Below are 25,177 nucleotides of genomic sequence, written 5' to 3' on the forward strand. Positions count from 1 at the left end.
TCAATGGAGAGAATAAACACACCAACAAAACAGTATGTACTTGGAGCATTGAAGAGGTAATGCAAGAAGTCTTTGTTCCAGATTTTCTTTTTTAACTAATACAAAGCAAATTCATTCATCTTATCTAAATTCATTCTGTTATCTAAAGAGAAGAAGAATGCTCTTTTATAGACATGATTTTGGCTTTCATGGAAAGTAATTAAAGTTAAGATTTCAGAAGTAGAGCAAGACACATGAAGTTCCCCTTACTTAGAGCATATATGACATACAGTTAACCTCTTCAACTACTTTCACCTTTGTGTTTACTCATCTACCACAGCAGTGGTGATATCTAAGATCTCACCATCCTCCAATATTGATACCTTTATGATATCAAACTTTGAAATTCCTTCCTGTTACTCCTATATATTTCTCTCTTCCTCACTTCTAAATTCTTTCTCTTCCCTTTCGAAGCTATTATCCTGATTAAAGTACTCTTTGTCTGTCACCTAGACTATTGTAATAATCTCCTAATTTATCTTCCTTCTTCCAGTCTCTTCCTATTTCAATCCATCCTCCATATAGCTGTCAAAATGATCTTTCTAAGACATAGGTCAGGCTCCATCACTTCTCTACTTAAAAACCACCTGCTATCTCTTATTTCCTATAAGATAAAATACAGATGACTTTCATATTATTTCCCTTTATATACAGAATATTTCAGGCAAACTGGACTACTGATTTGCCATTTTTTCTCCTTCATATTTTTTTTCTGTGAACTTAACAAACCCCAAGTAATATAAGAAGTATCTTCATGAACATTACAGAACAGAAGGAGAGAATTATATATGAAACCAAGAATATTTTGAAGAGCAAATTTTTCTTTTCAAGCATATAATAAATTCAACATTTAACTTTCAGAGCTGTCACCCTTGTCTGTGATTCCTTCTGTTCTCATTGGAGGAAAGGAATGACTCTATTCTTATCCTCCTTTTCAGTCTACTTCTTCTCACTTGGGAAAAAAAAAGAAAGAAAAACAAAACCCTTATAACAAAAATGTATTATCAAACAAAACAAAATCCTTCATTGACCACATCCAAAAATGTGTGTCTTATTTTGTACCCTGAATCCATGCTCCTCTGTCAGAAGGTAGTTGATATATCTCATGGGTACTCTGGAATCATGATTGATTGTTACATTGATCAGAGTTCTTAATATTTTCAAAGTTATTTTTTGTATATTTGTATTTAAATCCCCCCATTAGGATTCTGTATATTTAGAAAATTATTAATCAAGTACTTACTAAGTGCTCTCCAGTTCAACTGGAGATGCAACAATTGCAGAGATATGGCTCTTGTAAACTTTACATTCTTTAAAAATATAAATAACCTATAAATTTTATTGATATCTTTTATTTTTATATCACCTAAATTTTCTCCCTATGTCCTTTCTTTTTCCTCACAGAGACAGTTCTTACAAGAAAGGATTTTGATTAAAAAGATGAAATGAAACAAATGAATCAGAACAAAATCAACCAAACTAATCAATACTTTGCAAAAAATGTGACAGTATATACAATTTTCTGCACTTGTGGATGCACGTTTCAATAAGAAGAAGGTATTTTCAGCATGATCTGTTCTTAATAAAGCCATGCTAGTGAAGCTTACATTCTATAAGTGGAAATACAACAAACATAAAGTAGTGGTGGCCAGGGATGGGTATTTGCATTTAGAAAGTTACAAGGATGGTAAGTGGAGCCATGTTGTTGTTGTTGTTCAGTCATATCTGACTCTTTGTGACCACAAATTGGAATGTCCTTCTGTTGAGGTTTGCCATTTTCTTCTCTAACTCACTTTATAGATGAGGAAACTGAGTCAAACAGAGTCAAGTAACTTGCCCAGGGTCACAAAGCTAGCAGGTGTCTGAGGCTGGATTTGAACCTAAGAAGATGAGAATTCCAGATTCCAAGTCTTGTGTTCTATTCACTGCACCACCTTAGTTGTCCAAATAAAGTCATAGGGGCGTTCACATTCCAGTAGAAGGTGGTAATAATGATTCCAGTAAAAGTAATGATTTTATTATGGTTCTAGAAAAGTGAGGACATGAGGAAGATTCATATTCAGCAATAAGAACAAGAAGATAGGGGTGGCTAGGTGGTGTAGTGGATAAAGCACCGGCCCTGGAGTCAGGAGTACCTGGGTTCAAATCCGGTCTCAGACACTTAATAATTACCTAGCTGTGTGGCCTTGGGCAAGCCACTTAACCCTGTTTGCCTTGCAAAAAACCTAAAAAAACAAAGAAGAACAAGAAGCAGAAAAAATTTTTGATTGGTATGTTATTTTATTTTTCCAATTACATGATATTGAATGCTTTTTAACATTCATCCACTTGCATATTTATAAGTTTCACAGTTTTCTTCCACCTTTCCTTTTCATCCCTCTCCCCTCAGTGGTAAATACTCTAGTGAATGTTGCATCAGTACATTTTTGTTTTACATGTTTACATTTTAGTCATTTTTATATGAGGAATTAGGATTAAGGTGGGGAAAAGAAAATCATGGGATAGGAAGGAAAAATATAAAATAAATTTTTGTTTTTAAAAGGGAACATAGTACTCATTTAGATTATGTAGTTTTGTTTTTTTTCCCCTCTGGATAGAGATGGCGTTATCCATAACAGGTCTCCCAGGGTGTCCTAGATCTCTGAACTGCTGAGAGGAGCTGCATCCATCATAGTTTATCAACTTACAATATTGTTGTTAATGTGTACAATGGTCTATTGATTCTCCTCCTTTCAGATAGCAAGAAATTAAAACCATCCTGATCCAGAGGGATACATGTGGACCACTCACTCCTCAAGACCTCTGCCAGGGGCTTTGGGTTAAGAGTTTTAGAACTCAAAGGGTTAAGTCCCAGACTATAAGCTCTGGTGATGGGAAGTAAAATGAAGCATGGATGTCGCAGGCTAGCATAATCATCACAACAACAATCATCACAACAAGCATTTATATTAGTTCTTTAAAGTTCACAAAGAACTATACCTCTTATTTCACTTGTTCATCACAATTTTCTTGTAAATTAGTAAATGTCTTATCTTCCTGCCTCTAAGTCTAGCTCTCCATCTCCTGAACCACCTGTGACCATCTCACACTAGACCACTGTGCCTAAGACCCTTACCAATGAGGACTTGGAAAGGCATGATAATATTATTATTATTATTACCTTTCCCAAACCTTCCTGTCTTTCAATAAAATGAAAGACCCTTGAGGCCAGAGATTGCTTTCCTTACTTTGACCTTGGATTCCCAATTGACTCAATGCCTTGCACCTAATACTCACTTAATAAATGTCAGTTGATTTAAATTGAGGTCTGTGGAATTCACTTTTTGCTGACCAATTCTAAAAAGATTCGAATGAACTGTTTCTATATAGTGGAAGAATGACTTTTAGCTAGGAGAGCTAGGCTTATTGCATTGACCTTTAAGACCAAAAAAATCCACAAGAGAATAGAATGTAAGAGCCAGAAGCTATCTTAAAGGGAAAAAAAGCACCTATCTAACCATTTCGTTATCAAGATGTGCGGACTGAAACTAAGGGAGATAAAGTGATTCACCCAAGGATACAGAGTCCTAGAATCAAGAAGACCTGAGTCCAGATCTAACCTTTAGTCACTTACTAGCTGTGTGGCCTTGGGCAAGTCATTTCACCTCCTGTTGGTCTCTGTTTCCTCATCTGTAAAATGGGGATAAATGATAATAGCTAACACCTGCCTCCAAAATATGTTTTGAAGATCAAATGAAATAATATTTTAAAGCTCAGTACAGTGCCTGGAACATCGTAAACACAATATAAAAGTTATTTTTAATAGTAATAAGTTTCAGAAGTACATCTCAGCCCTCAGCCTGTCCATTTGATATCTAGATGAACCCCATTTGCACTTTACTCACTGCCCCCATATATACAAATTAACTAGGAAGTTTATCTGACTGACCCTGAAGGGATTTCTGTGGGCTTTGGAATGCAGTTATATATGAGGAGTTGAAAGAATAAAAATTAAAAACAAGAAACTGTGTCTAGAAGTTTGTGCACTTAAGGGAAAAACAAATAAACACCCTGTCCAGGATGTTGTTATATATTTCCATTTTTTCATTTATTTATTCAGCAATTAGAATAGAGCAAACTTTTCTTAATGTTCCAGAGAAAAGAATATTATTACATTTTGTACTGACAAAATTTCTGGGGCCAATTAAATTATGTCTTTTGTCAAGTCAGACAAGAGAGGATCTTTTTGGCTTAGTTAAAGCAGATTTAAAACACTTCTAGCAGCAGGGTTGTAGAATATGTAAGGTGTCAGAAAGACCTGGGTTCAATCCATGTCTGACCCAGGATGAAGCACAAATTGCAGAGAAGGTGGGGACCTTCCTGGAAGGGGATTTGTTTCATTGGGGATCCCCATGAACATTGAAATCTCAGGTCTAGGGGGCAGCTAGGTGGTGTAGTGGATAAAGCACCTGCCTTGGAGTCAGGAGTACCTGGGTTCAAATCCAGTCTCAGATACTTAATAATTACCTAGCTGTGTGTCCTTGGGCAAGTCACTTAACCCCATTTGCCTTGCAAAAACCTAAAAAAAAAAATCTCAGGTCTAATCCCATTCCTTTGCTAATGACTGAATGTATGTTTTTCATCCTTGGAGACCTGTTTAGATAGTACTGTGGGTTAGAAATAAAGTAGATATTTAGTGATCCATTTATATTTTCAGCATACCCATTGTATCCAACACAATTCTCTATGATGACGATAATGGTGGAATTGAAAGCTCTAAATAATGCAAAATCCTCACCTTGGCCAATAGCTTATTCCTTGTTGAACTTATCAAACTTCTAGGAACTGACCAGATAGCTCCAGATGTTCTCTTCCCATTTTGTGAAGAGTAAGATTTGTGACTAAAATGTTGTGGAAAAAAGTGGACTGAATAATACACCATAATAGATAATTTAGAGTTGAATACATGCAGTGGTTGATTTCTGCAAGACTGGTGAGCAGCAAGTAATGTCTGAAATGTGTTGAGGTGGGTTGTAGGATGGCTTTGTCAGTTCTAACAGGGGTTATTATCTTTTCAACTTTCAATAGCTTTTGATTGTCTCTTGAAAAAGTTTCTGGTTAAAATGTAGTCACTAAAAAACTGGCTTTGATGGGCAGATAATGTTCTTAAGATAAGAGATTTTTATTCCATCTAATGACAGATGATTTTAAAAGTATCAGGTTTAAGTAACCTTATGTGATTTTTTTTCCCCCTTCTTCAGGTAGTATAACAAGTACAGGTAGGGGCAATTTTCTCACTATATATTTCATGCATACTGGCCTATTACCAGCTTTTCTCTGGACAAGATTTACTATTTCCAGCTTCTGTAATTCATGCCAAACACTTTCTCCGAGTCCATATTTCTATTAAGACTCGGTTCAGTTTCTATTTCCCTCCCGTGGCCTTTCCTGATTCCTTTCCCCTACAATTACTCTGTTCTATTTTTAATTGCTTATTTATGTATGTGCATTTAATAATAATTAATACATGTTCAATTGAATTGGTACTTGGGAACCACTAGGGTTGAATTGGGGGAGGGGTGAGAATGAGGGAAAGAAAGACAGATGGGAGAAAGAAAGAGGAGGGAAGAGGAGGAGGAGAATGAGAGAAATGGAGTGAGAGAGAAAGAAAGAAGAGAGAATATGTGAGAGAGAGGGTGAAAGAGAAAGGGACGGAGGGAGAGAGAGAGAAAGATAAAATACAAATATGAGGATGCCAGTGATGTCATTTTATGCTTTTGTAAGGGAGATGGGGTTGAGGGAATTTTCTCCCAGATGTCTAAGCTTTTCAAAAGGATTAGAATCCTTCAAAGTGTATAAAGTCCAGGGAAGATAGGCTTAGGTTCCTTGTGATATAAGGATAATTGGATTTTTTCCCCCAAGGTCACTCTTGTCCAGTATTACATCCTAAGTGGTGGTGTAAGAGGTCCTGCTATATGAGCCTTTTCTAACTGTTAATTTGGAAGAGAGACAAACTTCCCTGATTAATGGGACTTACTCAAATTTCTCACCAACGAGATTTTAAGCAGCTTAATTTCAGATGGGTCCTGCAGAGATTTTAAGTATCTTGGGATTTAGTTCTCCTCAGATTTAAAGGAGTGCTGTAGAATCTGCTAGTGGGCTATTAGGGTTGATCAGAAATGAGTTGATTAGGTGGAATATTATGCCATTATCACTGTTTGGAGGATTAGAGAGTGTGCTGTTAATTAAAAAAGCATTACACAACAGCTACTTAGTTTCCCCCCCACCCCCTTCTAAATCACAGTCTGAATTTAATGATAGTATAAAATATGGGTTTGAATGAACTCACATAGAAAACCCAAAACAGCCACCTTGCAAATAGCTTTGTGTAACAGAGTATGAAATGCTAATCATTTGATGTTGGTAGGCCTCATCAGTAGCCTAGATAGAGATAAATTAAGAAGGGACTAGAGAGAACACACAGAGATAATTCAGAGAGCCCATGGATAGTCCCTCTATAGTCTTAGAGGTGACTTTAAAGAAACCAGAATCCTGGAAATATATAAATAATATCAGGTCATTTTTTTAAGATTCTCTAAAGAGGGGGTGGCTAGGTGGCACAGTAGATAGAGCACCGACCCTGAAGTCAGGAGGACTTGAGTTCAAATGTGACCTCAGACACTTAATAATTACCTACCTGTGTGGCCTTGGGCAAGCCACTTTATCCCATTGAAAAAAAAAACTTAAAGAAAAAATTCTCTAAAGAGGTTAGACTATAACATGTTAATAATTCATCATAATAATAATCCTTTTCCAGAATTGTCCCAAAGTGTCTGCTCCACTCCAAGTTCTTGAACTATAGCTACTTATGGAATACTGAAAACTCCCCATGTTCTGGGGTCATTGGCCACTACCCTAGTAGGTTTTAGAGGAGAGGAGGGATACTTTGTAGCCTGTCTCTCCTCTTAAGTGTACAAATCACACATAGTTGTTTACATGGGGATAATCTTTTGTTTTTCTTTGTATCTTCAGGGAGTAGTATAATACATAATAGCCTCTTTTTAAATGTTAGTTGACTGACTAGTGCTCAGCAAAGCCCTTACCAGCCTAGTATGCTCCTGCCCTTCCAGTCTTTCTGCACCTCTCTCCCAGATGTGTACTCTTTGATCCAGTCACATTGACCTCCTGGCTGTCCCATGAACAAGATTCTCTCATCTCTGATCTTTGGGCATTCTCTTTGCCTTCCCTCATGCTCTCCTCTCTCTTCTATTCCAAGCACTGACTTCCCTGGCTTCCTTTAAGTCCCAACCAAAATCCCATCTATAACTAGAAACTTTCCTCAATCTCTCTTAATTCCTCTGTAAATTATTTTTACATATACTTTTATAATCTGTGTGTGTATATATATAATATATAATATGTATGTCTATATATTTGTATTTATTTGTTTTCATGCTACCTCAAACATATTTGCATGTTGTATCAAATATGTTTGCATGTTTGGTTGTAAGTTCCTTGAGGGCAAAGACTTTTACCTTTTTTTTTTAAAACTATTCCTGGCACTTAGCACAGAACCTCATGCATAGTGACTATTTACTGATTGATAGGATTGTCTGGCTAAATCTCTAGAGATGATCTTTGCAGCTCTGATCATAGAATTAAATGCCACTGACCCAGAAGCAACTCAAGGCCCATTAGGTTGATTGGGCACCTGGGCTTAAGCCAGGCCATGGAGGGCTTCCATATAGCTTGAGTTTTTAATCTTGTCCTAAAGGAATAAAAAACTCCCCAGATAGGGGTGGCTAGGTGGCGTAGTGGATAAAGCACCAGCCCTGGAATCAGGTTTATCTGGGTTCAAATCCGGTCTCAGACACTCAGACCTAGCTGTGTGGCCTTGGGCAAGCTACTTAACCCCATTGCCTAGCAAAAAAAAAAAAAAACCAACTCCCCAGATAAGGAGAAAATTCTGCCTGTATAAACTGGTCCCTTCTTTGCTAAAGTACTCAAAGGTTAAGTGACTTGCATAGGGCCACCAGCCATCATATGTCAGAAGAAGGACTGTGGACACCTGGTCACTTCTAAATCTCTAGGATCAACAGTGGCCTCAAAATTCAAATAGAAAAGGGGCCACTGATCCATATACTGCAGGCTCATCGCCCCAATAGCATTATCTATGTCCTATTGAATTTCTATTCATTTATTTATTATTGTTTATGATTTTGTTTAGTATTTCCCAGTTACATTTTAATCAGATGACATTGGGTATATTGCTGGACATTTGTCTGCTTCTGCTCAAGCAAAATATTCATTAAAATAAACCTGCCCTTTTCCATCCCTTAAAGTAAAACCTGTTTAAAAAATTAAAGAAACGTGTTTTCAAATAAATAACAGAGCCTTCATTAGGATATCACCATTAAAATATGAAAATATTCCAGATAAGATGTTTTGTGGATTGTGTTTTTAAAGTGATTTTTAAAATTCCTAGCCATAGAAGCAAGGAGAAATAGTGTTAAGGTTTAATTAGCATAAAGCTAATTTTTATTTTTCTTCTTTTTAATTTCCTGGCCTGTTTTATTTGTTGCCTGAGATTGGCCCCTGCTAGTTATGGTCAAGTCTTATACCTTGATTTGTTCCAGTTGGGCCTTTTGGGAGAATGTTGTGACTTGAGAACACATTTAAGTGTCATATCCTAGCTGGAAATCTGAGATTGCTCTTAGAACGAGTGATAAATGAATCTACACAGCTGCTGTGTCCTAGACACAGATCCTGTACACTGGATTACATGATGATGATGTTTGTCCTTTATTTTCAAAGAGACCAGACCATCAGGCAGGTGATATCATGACAAGCACATGAATTGGATTTGAGTGGGGGGGAGCTGTGCTAAATCACCAATCTCACTTCCTCCTCCAGAGCTATCTGGGTCCAGTGGCCAGATATGAGGATGACTGGAGATGGCTATGGATGGGAGGCAATAGAATTAAGTGACTCTCCCAGTGTCACACAACCAGTAAGTGGCCAGTGTCTAAGGTTGGATTCAAACTCCCATCCTCCTGACTCCAAGGCCAGTGCTCTATCCACTGTGCCACCTAGCTGCCCTATGGATTATTTAGCAGCATTAAGAGATATATTGCCCCTGACATTCTTGACAAAGACACCTGGTAGACAATTAATTGACCTTTTCTTCCTATCATCACCAGTCCCTCCTAAGTAAAATGGACCCTGTTTCCCAAAAGTATACAAAATATGAGATTGTGAGTGTATTGATTAGGGCAGGTGGTAGTGATAAAACTCATATTTCTATATTTATACATTTATAAAACTCTTTACTCAAAGCACCCTTTTGAGGTAGGTAGTGTAAGCATTCTTTTTCCATTTTACAGATGAGTAAACTGAGCTCAGAGAACATGGTATATCAGATCCATATGCAGCTCAGAATTTATACATTCTGATTGTAACATGCAGTACACAATTGCATGTTGCTATTTTAGTGTTCTTCACTTGATTATTTGATTGGTTGGCGCCAGCTGAATTGTAAACTCTTTGAGGGCAGGGATATCACCTCCTATTTCCTTTATATCCTCTCTCAGTAGCAGGTACTATATTTTTCACATTGTCTGTGCTTAATAAATATTGATCCTGTGGGTTTTATATGATGTTCAGTGTACTGCGGCTGCTAAGTAACCAGTCATGGTTAATGATGAGGACTGTTTGAGGGCCCACAATAATAATGTTGTGGCATATAGGATTTAAAATCATTAGATATCCTCCTGCTTGTGATGCCATGCTAGGGATTATACAGAATAAATTGGATAGACATTGGCTTTACCTTAAGGAGACAATCTCAGCAGAGACAATTAAACTGAGAAGCATAATTCTGTTCTTACCTAGCAGTTGCCTGGCAATATGATAACCTCTATAGAAGGAGAGAAGAGATTGTAGGAAAAAATCCTTTCTCTTAGACCAAGAGGTCTGTGAGGCTCAATTATTTATCCTTTTTAAATTTTGATACTTTCATTTCAACATAATTTTTTCCTTTATAACCTTATTTGTATTTTATGCTTTTAAAAATATTCTCAAATGGGATACAGACTGCCCATGGGGTCCAGGATATAAAAAAAGGTTAAGAATCCCTGCCTTAGGGAGGGAAAGGGAAAGGAAGGGGAAGGGAGAAGGTGGGGACAGGATAGTGGTGTTGTTTACCTTTATTTAACTTTTTTTTAAAAATCACCAAAAAATCCCAATTATATAAAAATATAGTTACCAAAATGGATGCAAAACAAACTCACTGACCCAAATTCTGAGATCTAAACATAAAAGAATAATTCATCTTTATGGAGGGCAAAACATAGTTTTCTTTCCTAATTCCCCTTCTATAAACACACATAAGCCAACCCTCTCTGGGCCTCAGTTTCCTCATCTGTACTATGAAGGTGGGATGGAGAGAGACTGTGGCCCAGGCAGCCTCTGAGGCCCCTTCCAGCTCTAAGGCTAAAAACCCACAAGTTCCCACCCCAATCAATCTGGGCTTCAGTTTCCCCATTTGTCTATAGCTTCCTCACTCTCAAAGGCCAGAGTGGGCAGGGTGTCACAATTGCCTTTGGCACAGGGTGGTGGGGGGAGGACCCTCCCTCAGGCCACCCAGGGCCCAGTGCCTCAAGCCTTGAAGATGAAAGAGAAGATGACAAGTCAAGACCAAGACTTCAGCAGCTCGAGGGCAGCTAGGTGGGGTTGAACATAGAGCACAGGACAGAAAGACTCATCTCCATATGTTCAAATTCAGCTTCAGATACTCACTAGTTGGATGATCTTGGGCAAGTCACTTCACCCTGTTTACCTCAGTTTCCTCAGAGAAAGAAAAGGCAAATCAGTGGCGTATCTTTGCCAGGAAAACCTCAAATGTGGTCACAATGAATAAGACATGACTGAACTACACATTTTTATTTGTGGGAGGGCAAGGGTCAGACATAACTTCTTCTCGAGATATGAAAATTGACAAATATTCTTCAGATAAGAAGACAAAAAGAGAGTCCAGGGTTTCCAAATAATTTCACTTTAGACTCCACAGATATTTAAATCTGCCCTTTCTCAATCAGCCAGTTGTGGATGCTATAAATGAAGTTTCCTCTGTAACCTGACTTAATTTTCCTTTCATTGGTTTGTTTTTAGGTGGAATATGAGGTTATATATGATTCTGTTTAAGTTTGTTCAACTTTTATGACATTGGAGAAAGTATGGAATTATGAATCTGTCTTCTAACTTTTATAGCCTACTATGTAGGAGAGTTGTAATATGTAAAAGATTTATTCCTCTGACACTCCCTTGTCAGAGGAAAAAAAAGCTTTTCCAGAACTCAATGAGGATTATTTTTTTACCCCCTGACCCCATGCTTAAGCACATTAAAACATAGGTTTTTACTTGCATAATTTCTTGTGTTATATTAAACCTCTTTGGCAGTAGTTCCTACTACACTGTCCTGCCTGGCTTCCTGTATAGCCCAACCAAAATCCTACTTCCTAAAGGAAGCCTTCCCAACCCCAAACCTTGCTTTCTATACATTTGTTTGGATAATCTTTACCCTATGAGAAGGCTTTCTGGTTCCTGGTGTATCCCTTTTGGATTAGTTGGTGATTGGCACAAAGTAGATACTTAATAAATTCTTATTGATTAATTGATTGATTGATTGTTCCCCCTCCTCTCGCTTAGCCTCTGAGCTCCCTAAAGACAGGGATTATCTTTTTGCCTCTTTGTATCCCTAACTTGTGCTTAGTAAATATTGAATGACTGAATGAATGGATGACCATAACAAGTGAAAAAAGAAAGGGGGGGGGGGGGGAGAAGGAAGGAGAAAGAGAAAGGCATAAGAAAGGGAAGAAGGGAAAGAAAGAAAAAGAAGAATGTTGAGAAAGAGAGAGGGATTGGAAGAAGGAAAAAAGAGGAAGAAAAGAGAGAGGAGAAAGGGAAGAGAGGAAGAGTAGGAGGGAGATATGAGGAAGCTTTGGGGAGATGGGAAGGAGGAAAGCAAGGAAAAGATAGATAAGGAAAAAAAGAGAAAAGTCAGAGGAAGAGAAAAGGGGATGGAAGAGGGCAGGGAAAGAGACCAGAAAGGGAGAGAAGTAAAAGAAGGGAAAGAGAGGAGAGAAAGGAAAAAAGTTGGAAGAATATGAGGGAGAGATGTAGAAGAAAGAAAGAAAAAGGTGAGAGGGATGAGAAAGTGAAGAAGGGATGAGAATAGATAGGATGGGAGAGGTAAACAAAGGGCCTTGGTTAAAGTTAGGAAACAATATACTTCTAAATAAGTAAAATTTCATTTTATACAATCATTAGAATAGTTATTTTTAATGACCTGGTTCTTTTTAGAATGTAGAGCTTTAATTTCTTAAATTCAATTTAAATTCTTAAAAATTTAAGAGCTTTACATCTCTGAGGTACCACCTCACTCCTCTCAGACTGGCCAATATGACCAGAATGAACAGTGATCAATGTTGAAAGGGATGTGGGAAATATGGGACACTAATACATTGTTGGTGGAACTGTGAACTCATCCAACCTTTCTGGAGAGCAATTTGGAATTATGCCCAAAGTGCAATAAAAATGTGCATACCTTTGATCCAGCAATACCACTACTGGGTCTGTACCCTGAAGAGATTATGAAAAAGGGTAAAAGCATCACTTGTACAAAAATATTTATAGCAGCCCTGTTTGTGGTGGCAAAAAATTAGAAATTAAGTGAATGTCCTTCAGTTGGGCAATGGCTAAGCAAATTGTGGTATATGTATGTCATGGAACACTATTGTTCTATTAGAAACCAGGAGGGATGGGAATTCGGGGAAGCCTAGAGGGATTTGCATGAACTGATGCTGAGCAAGATGAGCAGAACCAGAAAAACATTGTACACCCTAGCAGCAACGTAGGGGTGATGATCAACCTTGATGGACTTGCTCATCCCTTCAGTGCAACAACCAGGGACAATTTTGGGATATCTGTGATGGAGAATACCCTCTGTATCCAGAGAAAGAATTATGGACTTCGAACAAAGATCAAAAATTATTAACCATCAAATTAGAAAAAAATCATTATCTTATTATGTAATTTTACTATCTCATACTTTATTTTTCTTCCTTAAGGATATGATTTCTCTGTCATCACATTCAACTGAGATCAATATATAGCATGGAACCAATGTAAAGACTAACAGAATGCCTTCTGGGGGGGGAGCAAGAATGGGGGAAATTTTGTAAAACTCAAAATAAATAAAATCTTTCTTAAAAAAAAGCAAAAAAAAAAGAATTTAAGAGCTTTAGAAGTACCACTCCTGAATTTTATTTAAGAGGAAACTGAGGTCAACAGAGGAAAAATGACTTGCCCAGGATCACAAAGACCTATGTGAAGAGGTCCCACTTGAACTGAAGCCCTGTAATTATAAAGCCCTTTGTCCTTTTCACTCCACTACATACCTCTTCTGGTGAAAGATTCAGGAAGATGTTCATGATTTAAATACCTGAGATAAAAAAAATTTTGAAAATAAAAACAAAACAAAATCCCTGCCTTAGATTACCTCTTAAGTTAGTCCTTTATGCTGGTATTTATTTATGCCTGCTGTCACTAAAAAGCACTTTTAAATTTTCTTGTTCCCATTGCAGTGACAATGTAAAGACAGTTGAGAGGTGGGTTGTATAGTTGGTAGTGCCTTCAGCTGTGGCAGTAATGTGACTGGACACAACCTACTTTGACTGAAGCAACTTAGTTCTTCTCTACCATTGGAATCAGAATGTGATTTATAAGGGGGGAAACTAGTTGTTGTGTGGACCAGCATTGTGAACTAGCCCTATTGATCATCGCCTTCCTTTGTTTCTATGATGCTACGTTACTTTTATACTTGCCTCCTCTCTTTCCCTTGCCAGTGTCCACCCAAAACACACTTGCAAGCACACACCATATCAAATCAAGGCTAATTCATTTACAAAGCCATTTCTCAATTATCATTGGTAAATGGAAAAAAGTCATAGCTTAGATAATGGAAATCCAAAGGTCTCATTTTAGTCATTTGCTCTTGTCCTTTCCTCTAAGCCATTTGCCATCACTACCAAAAAGCATTGAAATTGAATAATTAAGAGTTTCTCCTTCTTTCGTTTCTTTTCTATCCTTAGATAGTTGTACACTTGAGCAGTGAAATGTAACCAGAGAAATAGGGAGAACCAAAGGGCATGAGCTGAATAAAGCAGCTAGCTAATCAGTTCCCAAATGGACAAATAAAATTGTTTGGGGAGTGAGAAGTGGGAAGGAGTAGGGAAGAATCAGGGAAACAGACCCAAAGAAAAAGAATAGATTTGTTAAGCATTCATTCCTGTAATGTTTTAGGCTTCATAAAGTGCCTGGATTTTGGAAGGACAGGTTTAGCCTTTTGCTTGATGAGCAAGTTTGTCAAGGAGATAAGATTTCTACAGGGTCTTTGAGGAATTATTACTAAGGTGTTTAGGAGACCATTGATAAATCTTAACCTAGACTTCTTTACTACCCAGTCATTGCTAAAACCCTTTAATTCTGGCTCTGGCCTCTACTATTACTAAAATAGCTCTCTCTCTCTCTCTCTCTCTCTCTCTCTCTCTCTCTCTCTCTCTTAAGGTCATTAATAATATCTTTATTACTGAATTCAGTAGCCCCCTTTTTGTCTTCTCCTTGACTTCCTTACTGCATTTGACACTGAACCTCTTGAATCTTTCATCATTGGAATCAGAATGTGATTTATAAGGGGGGAAACTAAGTAGCTGTTGTGTGGACCAGCATTGTGGACTAGCCCTATCATCGCCTTCTTTTGTTTCTATGATGCTGCATTCTCCTAGTTCTTTCTCTGATTGACCTATCTCTATTTCATCTGTCAATTCCTCTTTCTCCTTTCACTTTTTAAATATAGGTGACTCTCAGATTTCTCTTCTTGGTCCTCTTCTCTTTGCTGCCTTTCTTGACTATCTCTTCTATAAATTATTCACTCAATAGGCATTTACTATATGCTAGACACCAATCTAACTGGAAATACAGTTTATATATACAAAAAATGTAGAATGAAGATGATAACTTTGGCAGGAAAGGCATTAGTTGAGGGCAAAGACCAAGAAAGGCCTCCTGCAGAAAGTGAGTCATCTGTTCCTTCCTCTCTCATTCCATTTGGCTATCTTGGCAGCATTTCAAGGTAAGCAAACCAAAACTGGACTTCTTTTCTTTCCCCCCCTGCACCTCCTATCCACTAATTCCTCTAGTTTTCTTGATAGCTCTTTCATCAATCACTCAGACTCATATTATCAGTTACCCTTGATTCTTCCTTTCACCATCACTCCATGTTTTCTGTCATTTGCCAAATCCTGTTGAGTATACCTCAGAAGCATCTCTTGAAATCTGTCCATTTCCATTTTCATTGCAACCAACCCGGTATAGACCTTCCTCTCTTTTCACTTAGACCAGGGATTCTTTGTACCAGACTGTTTTGACAGTGCAGTGAAATCTATGGACTTCTTTTTACAGTAGTGTAGGAAAGTTATATTAATGTATAAAATTAAATATATGGAAATACAAAGAAATCCAATTGTTGACTATTGTAATAAAAATATTTTCTTAAAAAAGTTAGTGGACTCCCTGTTAAGACTATCTAACCATTTTTAATAGCCTTTTAACTGGTATTCTTATTTCTTACTCAATTCATCCTTCTTGTTGCTCTTTGTATAATCATTTTAATACATTGTTCTGATCACATTTAGTTCAATTCAAATAAAATGTATTGAATGTCTTCTATACCCCAGGCACTGTATTGACATTTCCTGTCTTTTGTCCTCTCAAAAATCTTAAGTGGCTTGCCATCAGCTGTCACATAAAAGATGTACTCCTGATCCTGGCCTTCAAAAACCCTTCACAACCTGGGTCTAACCTAAATTTCCAGACATATCACATTACAGCTCTTCACAGTCTACATTCCAGCCTACCTCCCTCCTATGCGGTATCCTTGAGACACTATCCCTGATTTCTGGAACACTTAACCCAGTCATATCCACTTAATGAAATTCCTTCTTCTTTCAAGAGCTTACTCAAGTGGTCCCTTTTCCATGAAACCTTCCCTACCCTAGTCCGTTATGAAAATCATGATGTCCTCTAAAGTTCCATCACTCTTTGTTCCTGATTTTTTATGCAAATGTCTCTTCTTTGCTCCCCACCTCCACCCCTCATCATTTAAAAATCCCTTGATAGCAGACTTTGTATCCTTAGTTCTTAACCCAGTGTCTTGTCTATAGTAAGCACATAAGGAATGTTTATTAAATTATATTGAATTACTGAAATGTGAAGTTATTTAAATTCCATAATTATAAATTCACTTTTCATATTATTTATTTATGGGAATGCTCTAGATATTGCAGTATTAAAAATAAACATGGGACAATTGACCTGACTTAGTGACTAGGTACTGGTTTTACCAGGATGCTGAGTACTTTACATTTTTGATCACGACTAGGGATACTAGGGATTTGTACCAGAGTTCAAGATCAGTGGTCTATCATGTATCTGATGTAACCCTATGTCTGATGTCTCTTTCCATGTCTACCATTTCTTCTTTCTTTTCTAAACTGAATTTTCCTCTAATACCAGAATTCCTAGGTATAGCTTTGCTAGGTATCACTCAGATATCATTGACAAGTGGTCCCTAAACACTGAATTAGGTCAATCATTTTTCTTCCTTTGGCACCAGAGAGCAGAACTGATTATAGGTTTTTGCTCCTGCTGACTTCTAATAACCAATAGTTACCATTAAAGAAGGCTCAGGCATAAAAGTGGATATGAGCTAGACTCTGGCTTCTGTCAAATTACCAGGATTCATTGTTGCCCCTCCTATTAGACATTCTTTTCCTAGCTACAGAATGATGAAGACTGGTTGTCAGGGATACCTCTGTTTAACTGATAAATGTGCTCATTCTTCAGCCTCTTTTTATCATCATAAAGAAGTTTTCCACAGCCAATGACATTTTTTGGCTGGATATTAAAGCTTACTGCATTGTGCGTGCGTGTGTGTGTGTGTGTGTGTGTGTGTGTGTGTGTGTGCGCTCTATTAGCCGAAATGATTTTTAAAAATTAATGTCTCATTAACTTAATTGTTATGACATGAATGGCCTTCTTCCCCATCTTTTTCTCTCTCCCATTTAAATGAAATGACCACTGTAATTTACATCTGAAAGTACCTAGCAAAACTGGGATCACAATTCCATACTCAAGTGGCAGATCTCCAAGAGGAAGCAAATATGTGTGTGCATGAGTGGGCTTGCACATGGGTGATTCAATACTTTGAAGGCAGCCTAATGCATTGGTTGGAACACTAGATTTTGAGACAGGACAAGAATTCAAATCCCATCCTTGCTACTCTCTGTGTGATCTGGACATATCTTTGTGCATCTCTCTGGACTCTAGTTCTTCCCTTTTAAAATGAGGACTAGATGACCTATAAGGTACCTTCCAACTCTAAGCCTAAGGTGCTCTAGATGCATCATTTCATCAAGGTGAGCATTCGCTGTATTGGTGAGCTCTTCAGTGTCTCTTGTCCATGGGGATATCTTCTCACAAATCCTCCCTAAAGGATCTACCAAGTCCAGTGAAGAGTTTTTCCTCTAGGTATTGTAATAATTCATGAGTAGAAGAAGTGGACTTGGGCTGTCCATCTAACAGATAGAGGAAGAGAGTTTGCTGGCCCACTCATGCACACACAGGCAGAATGCAAAGTAGTGCAAGCTTCATTTCTTCTGAGCGGTGCAGCCGGTTACTGCCTCTTGACTTCCATTTGCTCATTGAAGCTGCGGTCCCTGCAGGGGAGAGAATAAGAATGAAAGAATATGAGGTTGATTGGGTCAACTCTGGATGCTCTTAGCATGAGAAATGTTTTTCTCTTTGTTTTAATTCCAATGCAGATATCTAAGCCCACATTTTGTAAATCATTCTGTTTGGGGCCCACTCATCTTACCACTTCCCACTGTGCTAAGTGGGGCCTAATTGTGCTGGATGTTCCAGCCCCCTCATAATACGAAGCTCTTATCCTATTAATATCATAGACTGGCTCCTTTTAGATGACTTTTCTTTTGTTAATTGGTTTACAGTTGAACCTTGCAGAATTTTTGCTTACTTAATCTACCAGTATGCTGATTCTCACCAAGAATGCTAGCCCGTGCATTTGCTTTCCAGTAAAGATTTAGCAGCCAGAAGCTATAATGTATTATAGTATTCAACCCAGATTCCTTTTATTTTTTGGTAACCAAGAGTGGCTGGTAGTACATTATTCCGCCTTCTCATGATTAATTAAAAACCAAGCTACCCACACAACTAAATAAACAGAGGAAGCCCATTCCATGATCATGGCATTATTGCTTTTTAATTGTGCTGCTTCTCTTTAATTTACAAAATTTGCTCATCTGAAGGAGATCTTCCAGTCATTAGTGTACATTAGCTGGGCTCTGCTATACATTTTCCTTTAAGGTGCACCCATGCATAGAAATTTGCTGGATATTGTCCAAGCACCTGTTTAGAATGACCACTTTTATTCTTTGTTGATTAAATACTTCTTGGTCCTGTCCAATTTCAAAAACTAATTCCTATCTTTACCATCCTTTTGTCCAGCACTTTTTTTATAATCACAGATTTTTTTTTAAAATCATAGTTATCGTATTATCTTTAAATCATGGACCAGACATTTTGGGTTGGAAGGTAGTAAAATGCATATGATTAAAAACTGAAGAAAGAGAGAACCCTTTGTAAACTTTTAGTCCCATGGAAATTATTTTTTCTTCCTCAGTACTTTGAGTTTCTATAAACCCCTTGTAAATGCTGGCAAAAGTACCCACACTGAATGACAGCAAACTGTAAGATAGGTTAATAAGTGTATAAGATAAGTGAATAACTGACAACAGGCTTCCTCCCTCTTCTCACATAAATCAGTGGTTTTCAAATGACTCTGCTGAAAAATTAATTCACTAGGGTAAAAGATTCCTAGGATCATTTACTTCATCCACTCATGGGGGATTCATCTGTGTACTTCTCTTTCCATGTTGGCAGTGGAAAGTGGTAGCATTGCCACCATTGATTCTGCCTAATGCTCTCCAAATGCAATCTGCCCATTTCTTTCCTATAACAGACTTATCATTAAAAAGCAATACCCTCCCTCTACTTCTCCAACCTTTTTTCCTTAGACTGACTGGGACCCTCATCCAGATATCATCAAATCTTTTCTTTGCACCTGAAAAACCCATTAAGCAACATCCATAGTCTGGAAAACTCAGGACAATTGACTCAGATTATTCAAAGAGGAGATTGTACTTGAGACTGGTGAGACTATTCACTCTTTCCTTAGTATCTTTTATTGATGAATTTCAAGTACTCCAGCAGATCTCTTGATTTCATCAGAATAGGTATTTTTTCCTCTGATACAAATCAAAAGTCCTTGTTTTAGTTGATCATATTTATGGGGTTTTTGAGATATTCAGAAATTTGTTACCTTATGACTAACCTTAGGGTGATGGACCATTTCTGAATTTAAGTAAGTTGGAACTTGGCAATAGAAATATAGTCCATTGCTAGCCAGCATTTGAACCCTTGCTAATTAGGAGGACACATTTGTGCTATTCTGGCATACACTTTGACAACTCAGACTCACATTCGTGCCACAATGGTCCATCAAAGTATGTTTACATTGGAAAGTAAATCTCAGGCCTTTTTTTAAAAAACTAAAATCACACCAACACTGTATTGAGTCTTTAAACTGTTACAAAACCCTAATTCTCTTGCTCTACAATTATCCTGTAGATGAGGATTTTGATGTTAAAACAGGTATTTCCATTTTTCTTGAGATTTAATTTCTGAATTACCTGAAGAGTTCTATATCCTCACCTGGAAGACTTGTTCCTTAGATTAACTTCTATTTAGAGATTTGGGTTGAAAGTAACTATATTGCTTCTAGAGTATTAATTAGAATGTCAAGTTTCAATTTATCATTCACCTTCACTTTTTTCCCCTAGGTTTAGCCTACAGACCTAGGAATCTGGTCATGGCCTGATGGGATGAAAGTGGAAATTTGCATCCTAATTAACCAGAGTAGAAATTATGATTTGGGTGTATCCAGTTTCTTCATTTAGAGTCAAATATCATATATATATATAAAATGTTTTTAATGCAGAAATGCCTCAAAACAGAAAGAAGTCCCATTTTATCAATATGCATTTGTTTTTCTCTTCTACTTGAAAAAGTTTTATAAATGTGAAATCCAGTAGCAGTCATTCTTCTTAGCTGGATGAACAGGTTCCTTTATGTACCAATGATTGTTTCTTCTCTTTGTTTTCAGGTGTCAGCGAAAGCAGTGGCGGGTAGACTTACCAGCCACCAGTGTGGTAATCACTTTTCACAATGAGGCCAGATCAGCCTTGCTGAGAACTGTAGTCAGGTAAGGCAGTCCAATCCAATGTCCTACATGATACTTTCAGGAGAAATTGTTTGATTGGTAGTTGTTGTTTGATATTGGGGATAGAAGGGTCAATTCAGAAGTAATGAATTCCATACTCATGGAAGATCATGTAATATTTTTTTCTTCCTTCTTTAGTGTACTTAAGAAAAGTCCCTCCCATCTAATAAAAGAAATCATATTGGTAGATGACTACAGTAATGATCGTAAGTACTGTGATTAATTTTTTTCTCCTTGCTGTAAAATGAGTAGTAAAATAGTCCAAAAGGAGGGCAGTGGGTCAGAGATATGATTGTATGATGTACAGGCAGTTCACGAGTCCTTAGGTTAATCAAGAACGGATTATACTTGCAGTAAGACACTTCTGTATACCTTTATGAAACTGTTTTTTAGTTTTTGCTGTTTGTTTTGTTTTCCTCTTTAGCTGAGGATGGTGCTCTCTTGGGGAAGATTGAGAAAGTGAGAGTTCTTAGAAATGATCGACGAGAAGGTAGGGATTGTTTATTATTAACTTATTTTTGTAAAAATCCTAATCTCTTTTTGGGGGTTTTGTTTTGCCAAAAAAAAAAAAATGTAACTGTGTCTATATTTTTAGATAATATTGAACTCAGCATATTTTAGCTTTAGAAAAAAATAACCACAGCTTTCTGTGTCTGGTTTGTGTACATATATAACACCCAAAACTCTTTTCAAATCAATTAAATATAATGCATTGCATATATTCACTCTTACTTATGACTGCAATTCTATTTGGATTTCCCCCTTTCTCCTTTGGAATATTGTCCCTTCTCCATCATTTTAGGAAACTTTGATTAGCAGTCCCTCAAGTATTAGAATTTAGATGAAAACCCACAAGATTGAGAAATCGTGTCTATAATATGAAAATATGTTAAACACGATTATACATATATAACCTCTATCAGATTACTCCTGGGGAGGGGAGGAAGAAAGGTGGTGAGGTAGAAAAAATGTGAAACTCAAAAGCTTACAAAAAAATAAATGTTGGAAATGGTCTTTACATGTAATTGAAAAAATAAAATAAAATAACATTCAAGGGGAAAAAAAGAAATGGCAAGTCTAATGACTTCTTCCTTCAAGCATCTGATTTTTATTTCTAAATGGTATTTTGAGCTTGACAGTTAGGTGAAAGTGACCCATCAGAAGAAAGGAAAATACATTCCCATTTTCTTGCTTTATCAGTTTTACAAACTTCTGCCTTATAGAGGTGTTGTCATTCTTCCCTCTGCAGTAGTTAGGATCATTGAACATTCTTTATTGACAGCCGTAAGCAAGATTTTTCCAAAGGCAGGAGTAAAATATTAACATCTAGAGAGGAAACCTAAAATACTATGCAATTATCATCCAGTGAGCTGCTCATTTCTCAGAACTGCTTTGGAGTTTGATGATTGGATAGCTTGTTCATTCACAGTCTGGAGAAATCTTTTAGTTTTCGAGCTAAGAAATACTGTGCTAAAGGAAGATGACAGGATTAAGATTTTTTCCTTCCTGGGGTGTTGATGAGTTTGCCTTGATTCAGTTGTATACATTGTCTTCTGTTTCCCTCATGGGGCAAGAATAGCTATATGGGATTAAAGGTCGAAGCTGTGGCCAGAGAAGAAAAATTTTATACATCATGTGACAATGAACTAGTCCATAAATGGATTGAACCTTTTACACGGCCTTCATTAACTCTATTTTAATCAATCTGTTGGTTTGAAAAGTATACATTATAGTTAGTGTCTTATCCCTGGCTCCTTCTGTTTGAAGCCTAGAATAAATCAGAATTGTATGATTCAATGCTACATTTCCATGTTTAAAAATGTAAACAAAAATACCTCATTTAACATTGTTTTTTATTATCTACTAAAGCTGAAACATATTTTACTTTCTTAGTACTTACTTTACAAGAAAGTAAAGTGGCAACAATTGTTATATTTAAACAGTGATCATTTAATATTAGTAACAATTAATAGCCATTCTTTTCAGTTAGTGCTATTGGAGTAGAATATATTTTATGAAATAAATTTTATATAGATATCTATACAAAACTATTTTATATATATTCATGCATATAAATATGTATCCTATATAAAATAGGTAGAAAAAAGTTTTTAAATGCTTTTAAGGCAGAGGTTCTTAACTTTTTTAGTATACTAGACTCCTAGAACAATCTAATGAAACTTATGGACCTCTCCTCAGAATAATGTTTTTAAATAAATAAATTAAACCCCGTAGGATTGCAGAGAAAACCAATTATATTGAAATACAGTTGCCACATTATTTAGAAAGCAAATTCATTGATTCCAGATTAAGAACCCCTGTCTTGGAGCAGCAAAGTGGAACGGCATGGGCCCTAGAGTCAGGAGGACCTGAGTTCAAACTCGACCTCAGACACAAAGTAATTACCTAGCTGTGTGACCTTGGGAAAGTCACTTGACTGCATAGCCTTGCAAAAACCATAAACCAAAAAAAACTGTCTTCATGTGAACATTCGTTCACAGTTTGGTGAGCTGGCATAATTCAAATGGGGAAGTCTCCTGCCATTATGAAGAGAATCAGATTCTGATGAGACATATAAAATACTCAGTATTTATATGTGTGACCAGGTAATTCAGTGGGTTTGAGTTTTGTTTTACTGAGACAAAGGTTATAAACTTGACCCTTAAGTGAGCCAGCCACCTTCCCCTTGTTCCATGGCCAAAGGGTGTATCAATTAAAGAAGTGTACCTTTCCCTTCTGGGAATGAAAAAGCATTTAAAACATGTCCTGTTCTTTCTGACTGTGAACCAGTAGCACTATTTTAATATACAAAGAATAGTATATGTAGTAGAAATCTATTGTGACTGTGGGGTCAGGGAACAAGTACGGTTGTTCTGAAGGAAATGATTGTAATAGTAATAGAGAAATGTTCTTACAACAGTGGTGTCAAACTCAAATAGAAACAGGAACCATTAATCCATACATAAGGATCCCTGAGGGCTAAATATTGACTTCGTTTTAAAATGTAATAGAGTGTTATCTATATGTTATTGTATTTTTATTTATTTTGGTAAATATTTTCCAATTACATTTTAATTGGATTCCTGCCTTACTTTAGAGTATTCTAGACTGCATTCAGTGGGCTATGTGTCTGACACCTCTACTCTATATTTTAGTCTCTGGCTATCTAATTTGACCCACAATAAACTTGATTTTATGTTCTGTCAAAAAGGAACTTATAATTGAGTTTTGACGTATGAACATGCACAAATGCATATGGATATCATGTCATGTTACATGTCATGATACGTATGTGTAAGCTGATAGATGTTAAATCTTTGAAGATTTAGATATTTAGATCTTAGAAAAATCTGTAATTTTTATCACTTAAACAGCAGTTATTGACACTTTGAGTGTAGGTAACACATCTCTGAGTAAAATTAATGAGCAAACCCTCTGTTTGCTCTTTGCATGAGAGTTGTTTTTTAAATTGCTATATCTGTTGATAAATCCATCAGCCTTTAATTATGTGACATCTTTTCTCAAAAGACAGTTGTTTTCTCTGTAGATTCTTTACCTTTTCAAAAAAAAAACTGCTACAAGTAGTCTTCTGTCTCCATGACCACAGGATGGTATTGATCCTTTTAGTCTGACAAAGAAGGTGAAACCTCTGGCCCTGCAAGTGGGCTTTAAAGGGTTTTTTTGGGGGGGGGAAGTATAGCTGGTGTCTGCTAGAACATTATTTTTGTTGTTTTTTTACAAAGACTACAGTATAGATTCCTTCCCCCCGACAAGCTTATGAATTCTCATTCACAGGTTTGATGCGTTCTCGGGTCCGAGGGGCAGATGCAGCCCAGGCAAAAGTCCTGACGTTCTTAGACAGTCACTGTGAATGCAATGAGCACTGGTTGGAGCCCCTCCTGGAGAGGGTAGCAGAGGTGAGTAAAGAAGAACCCTAAGGTAGAGAGGCTTGAAGAGTTGCTCTCTTCATTGTATTTATATTGGGTGACGTGAGGCAAGAAATACCATTAGTGGGGGCGGCTATAAAGTACAGACTCTGGAGTCAGGAGTACCTGAGTTCAAATCTGGCCTCAGACACTTACCTATCTGTGTGGCCTTGGGCAAGCCACTTAACCCCATTGCCTTGCAAAAACCTTAAAAGACAAAAAAGAAAAAAATACTATTAGTGACATTCTTTTTCTTTTGCAAAGGCCAAATTGGGAGGAAAAATCTAGAGCTGGGGGTGGGAAGGGGCAGGTCAGAACTCTCCCTTGTTGAGATCATGTGCAGGATCAAAGCCTTTATTTCCTTTACAGCAATTCTGTTCTGTTGGAAACTCTCTTTTATTTATCTGAAGTTTTAGGATGAACTGTGGAGTAGTCTATTAGGGATGAAGTCAAGACCTTTACTGGCTAGAAGGTTTCTAAGTATTTCAGGTAAAAAGAAAGCTCTGACAATAGCCTTCACCATAAAACTACTTTCTTCAGTCCACCTGGGCCTCCAATCCCTATTATACCCTCTTCTTGACTTCTTGCTATTAATCATATTCAATGCTCCATGACCCTGTGCACCATAACCAGTGTCCTTGGGGTTTTCTTGGTTAAGATATTGGAATGATTTTCCATTTCCTTCTCCACTGTGCCCCCTTTTGTCAGAATTCTCCACCATGACCTGTCCATCTTGGGTATACTTGCATGACATCAC

The 25,177-nt window shown here is 37.1% G+C and overlaps 1 protein-coding gene across 3 annotated transcripts in view; it reads left to right on the forward strand.

The window, feature by feature from the left end:
* GALNT2 (polypeptide N-acetylgalactosaminyltransferase 2) overlaps nucleotides 1-25,177 on the forward strand; it is a 392,856-nt gene that overhangs the window by 316,255 nt on the left and 51,424 nt on the right. For all 3 annotated transcript variants that reach the window (XM_074223036.1, XM_074223035.1, XM_074223034.1), the window contains exons 4-7: nucleotides 20,378-20,476; nucleotides 20,633-20,700; nucleotides 20,919-20,984; nucleotides 24,290-24,411. In XM_074223036.1, the coding sequence (XP_074079137.1) occupies nucleotides 20,378-20,476; nucleotides 20,633-20,700; nucleotides 20,919-20,984; nucleotides 24,290-24,411 (355 nt within the window). The remainder of the gene's footprint in view (nucleotides 1-20,377; nucleotides 20,477-20,632; nucleotides 20,701-20,918; nucleotides 20,985-24,289; nucleotides 24,412-25,177) is intronic.

The sequence above is a fragment of the Macrotis lagotis genome, chromosome 2 (assembly GCF_037893015.1).
Source record: "Macrotis lagotis isolate mMagLag1 chromosome 2, bilby.v1.9.chrom.fasta, whole genome shotgun sequence".
Classification (NCBI taxonomy): domain Eukaryota; kingdom Metazoa; phylum Chordata; class Mammalia; order Peramelemorphia; family Peramelidae; genus Macrotis; species Macrotis lagotis.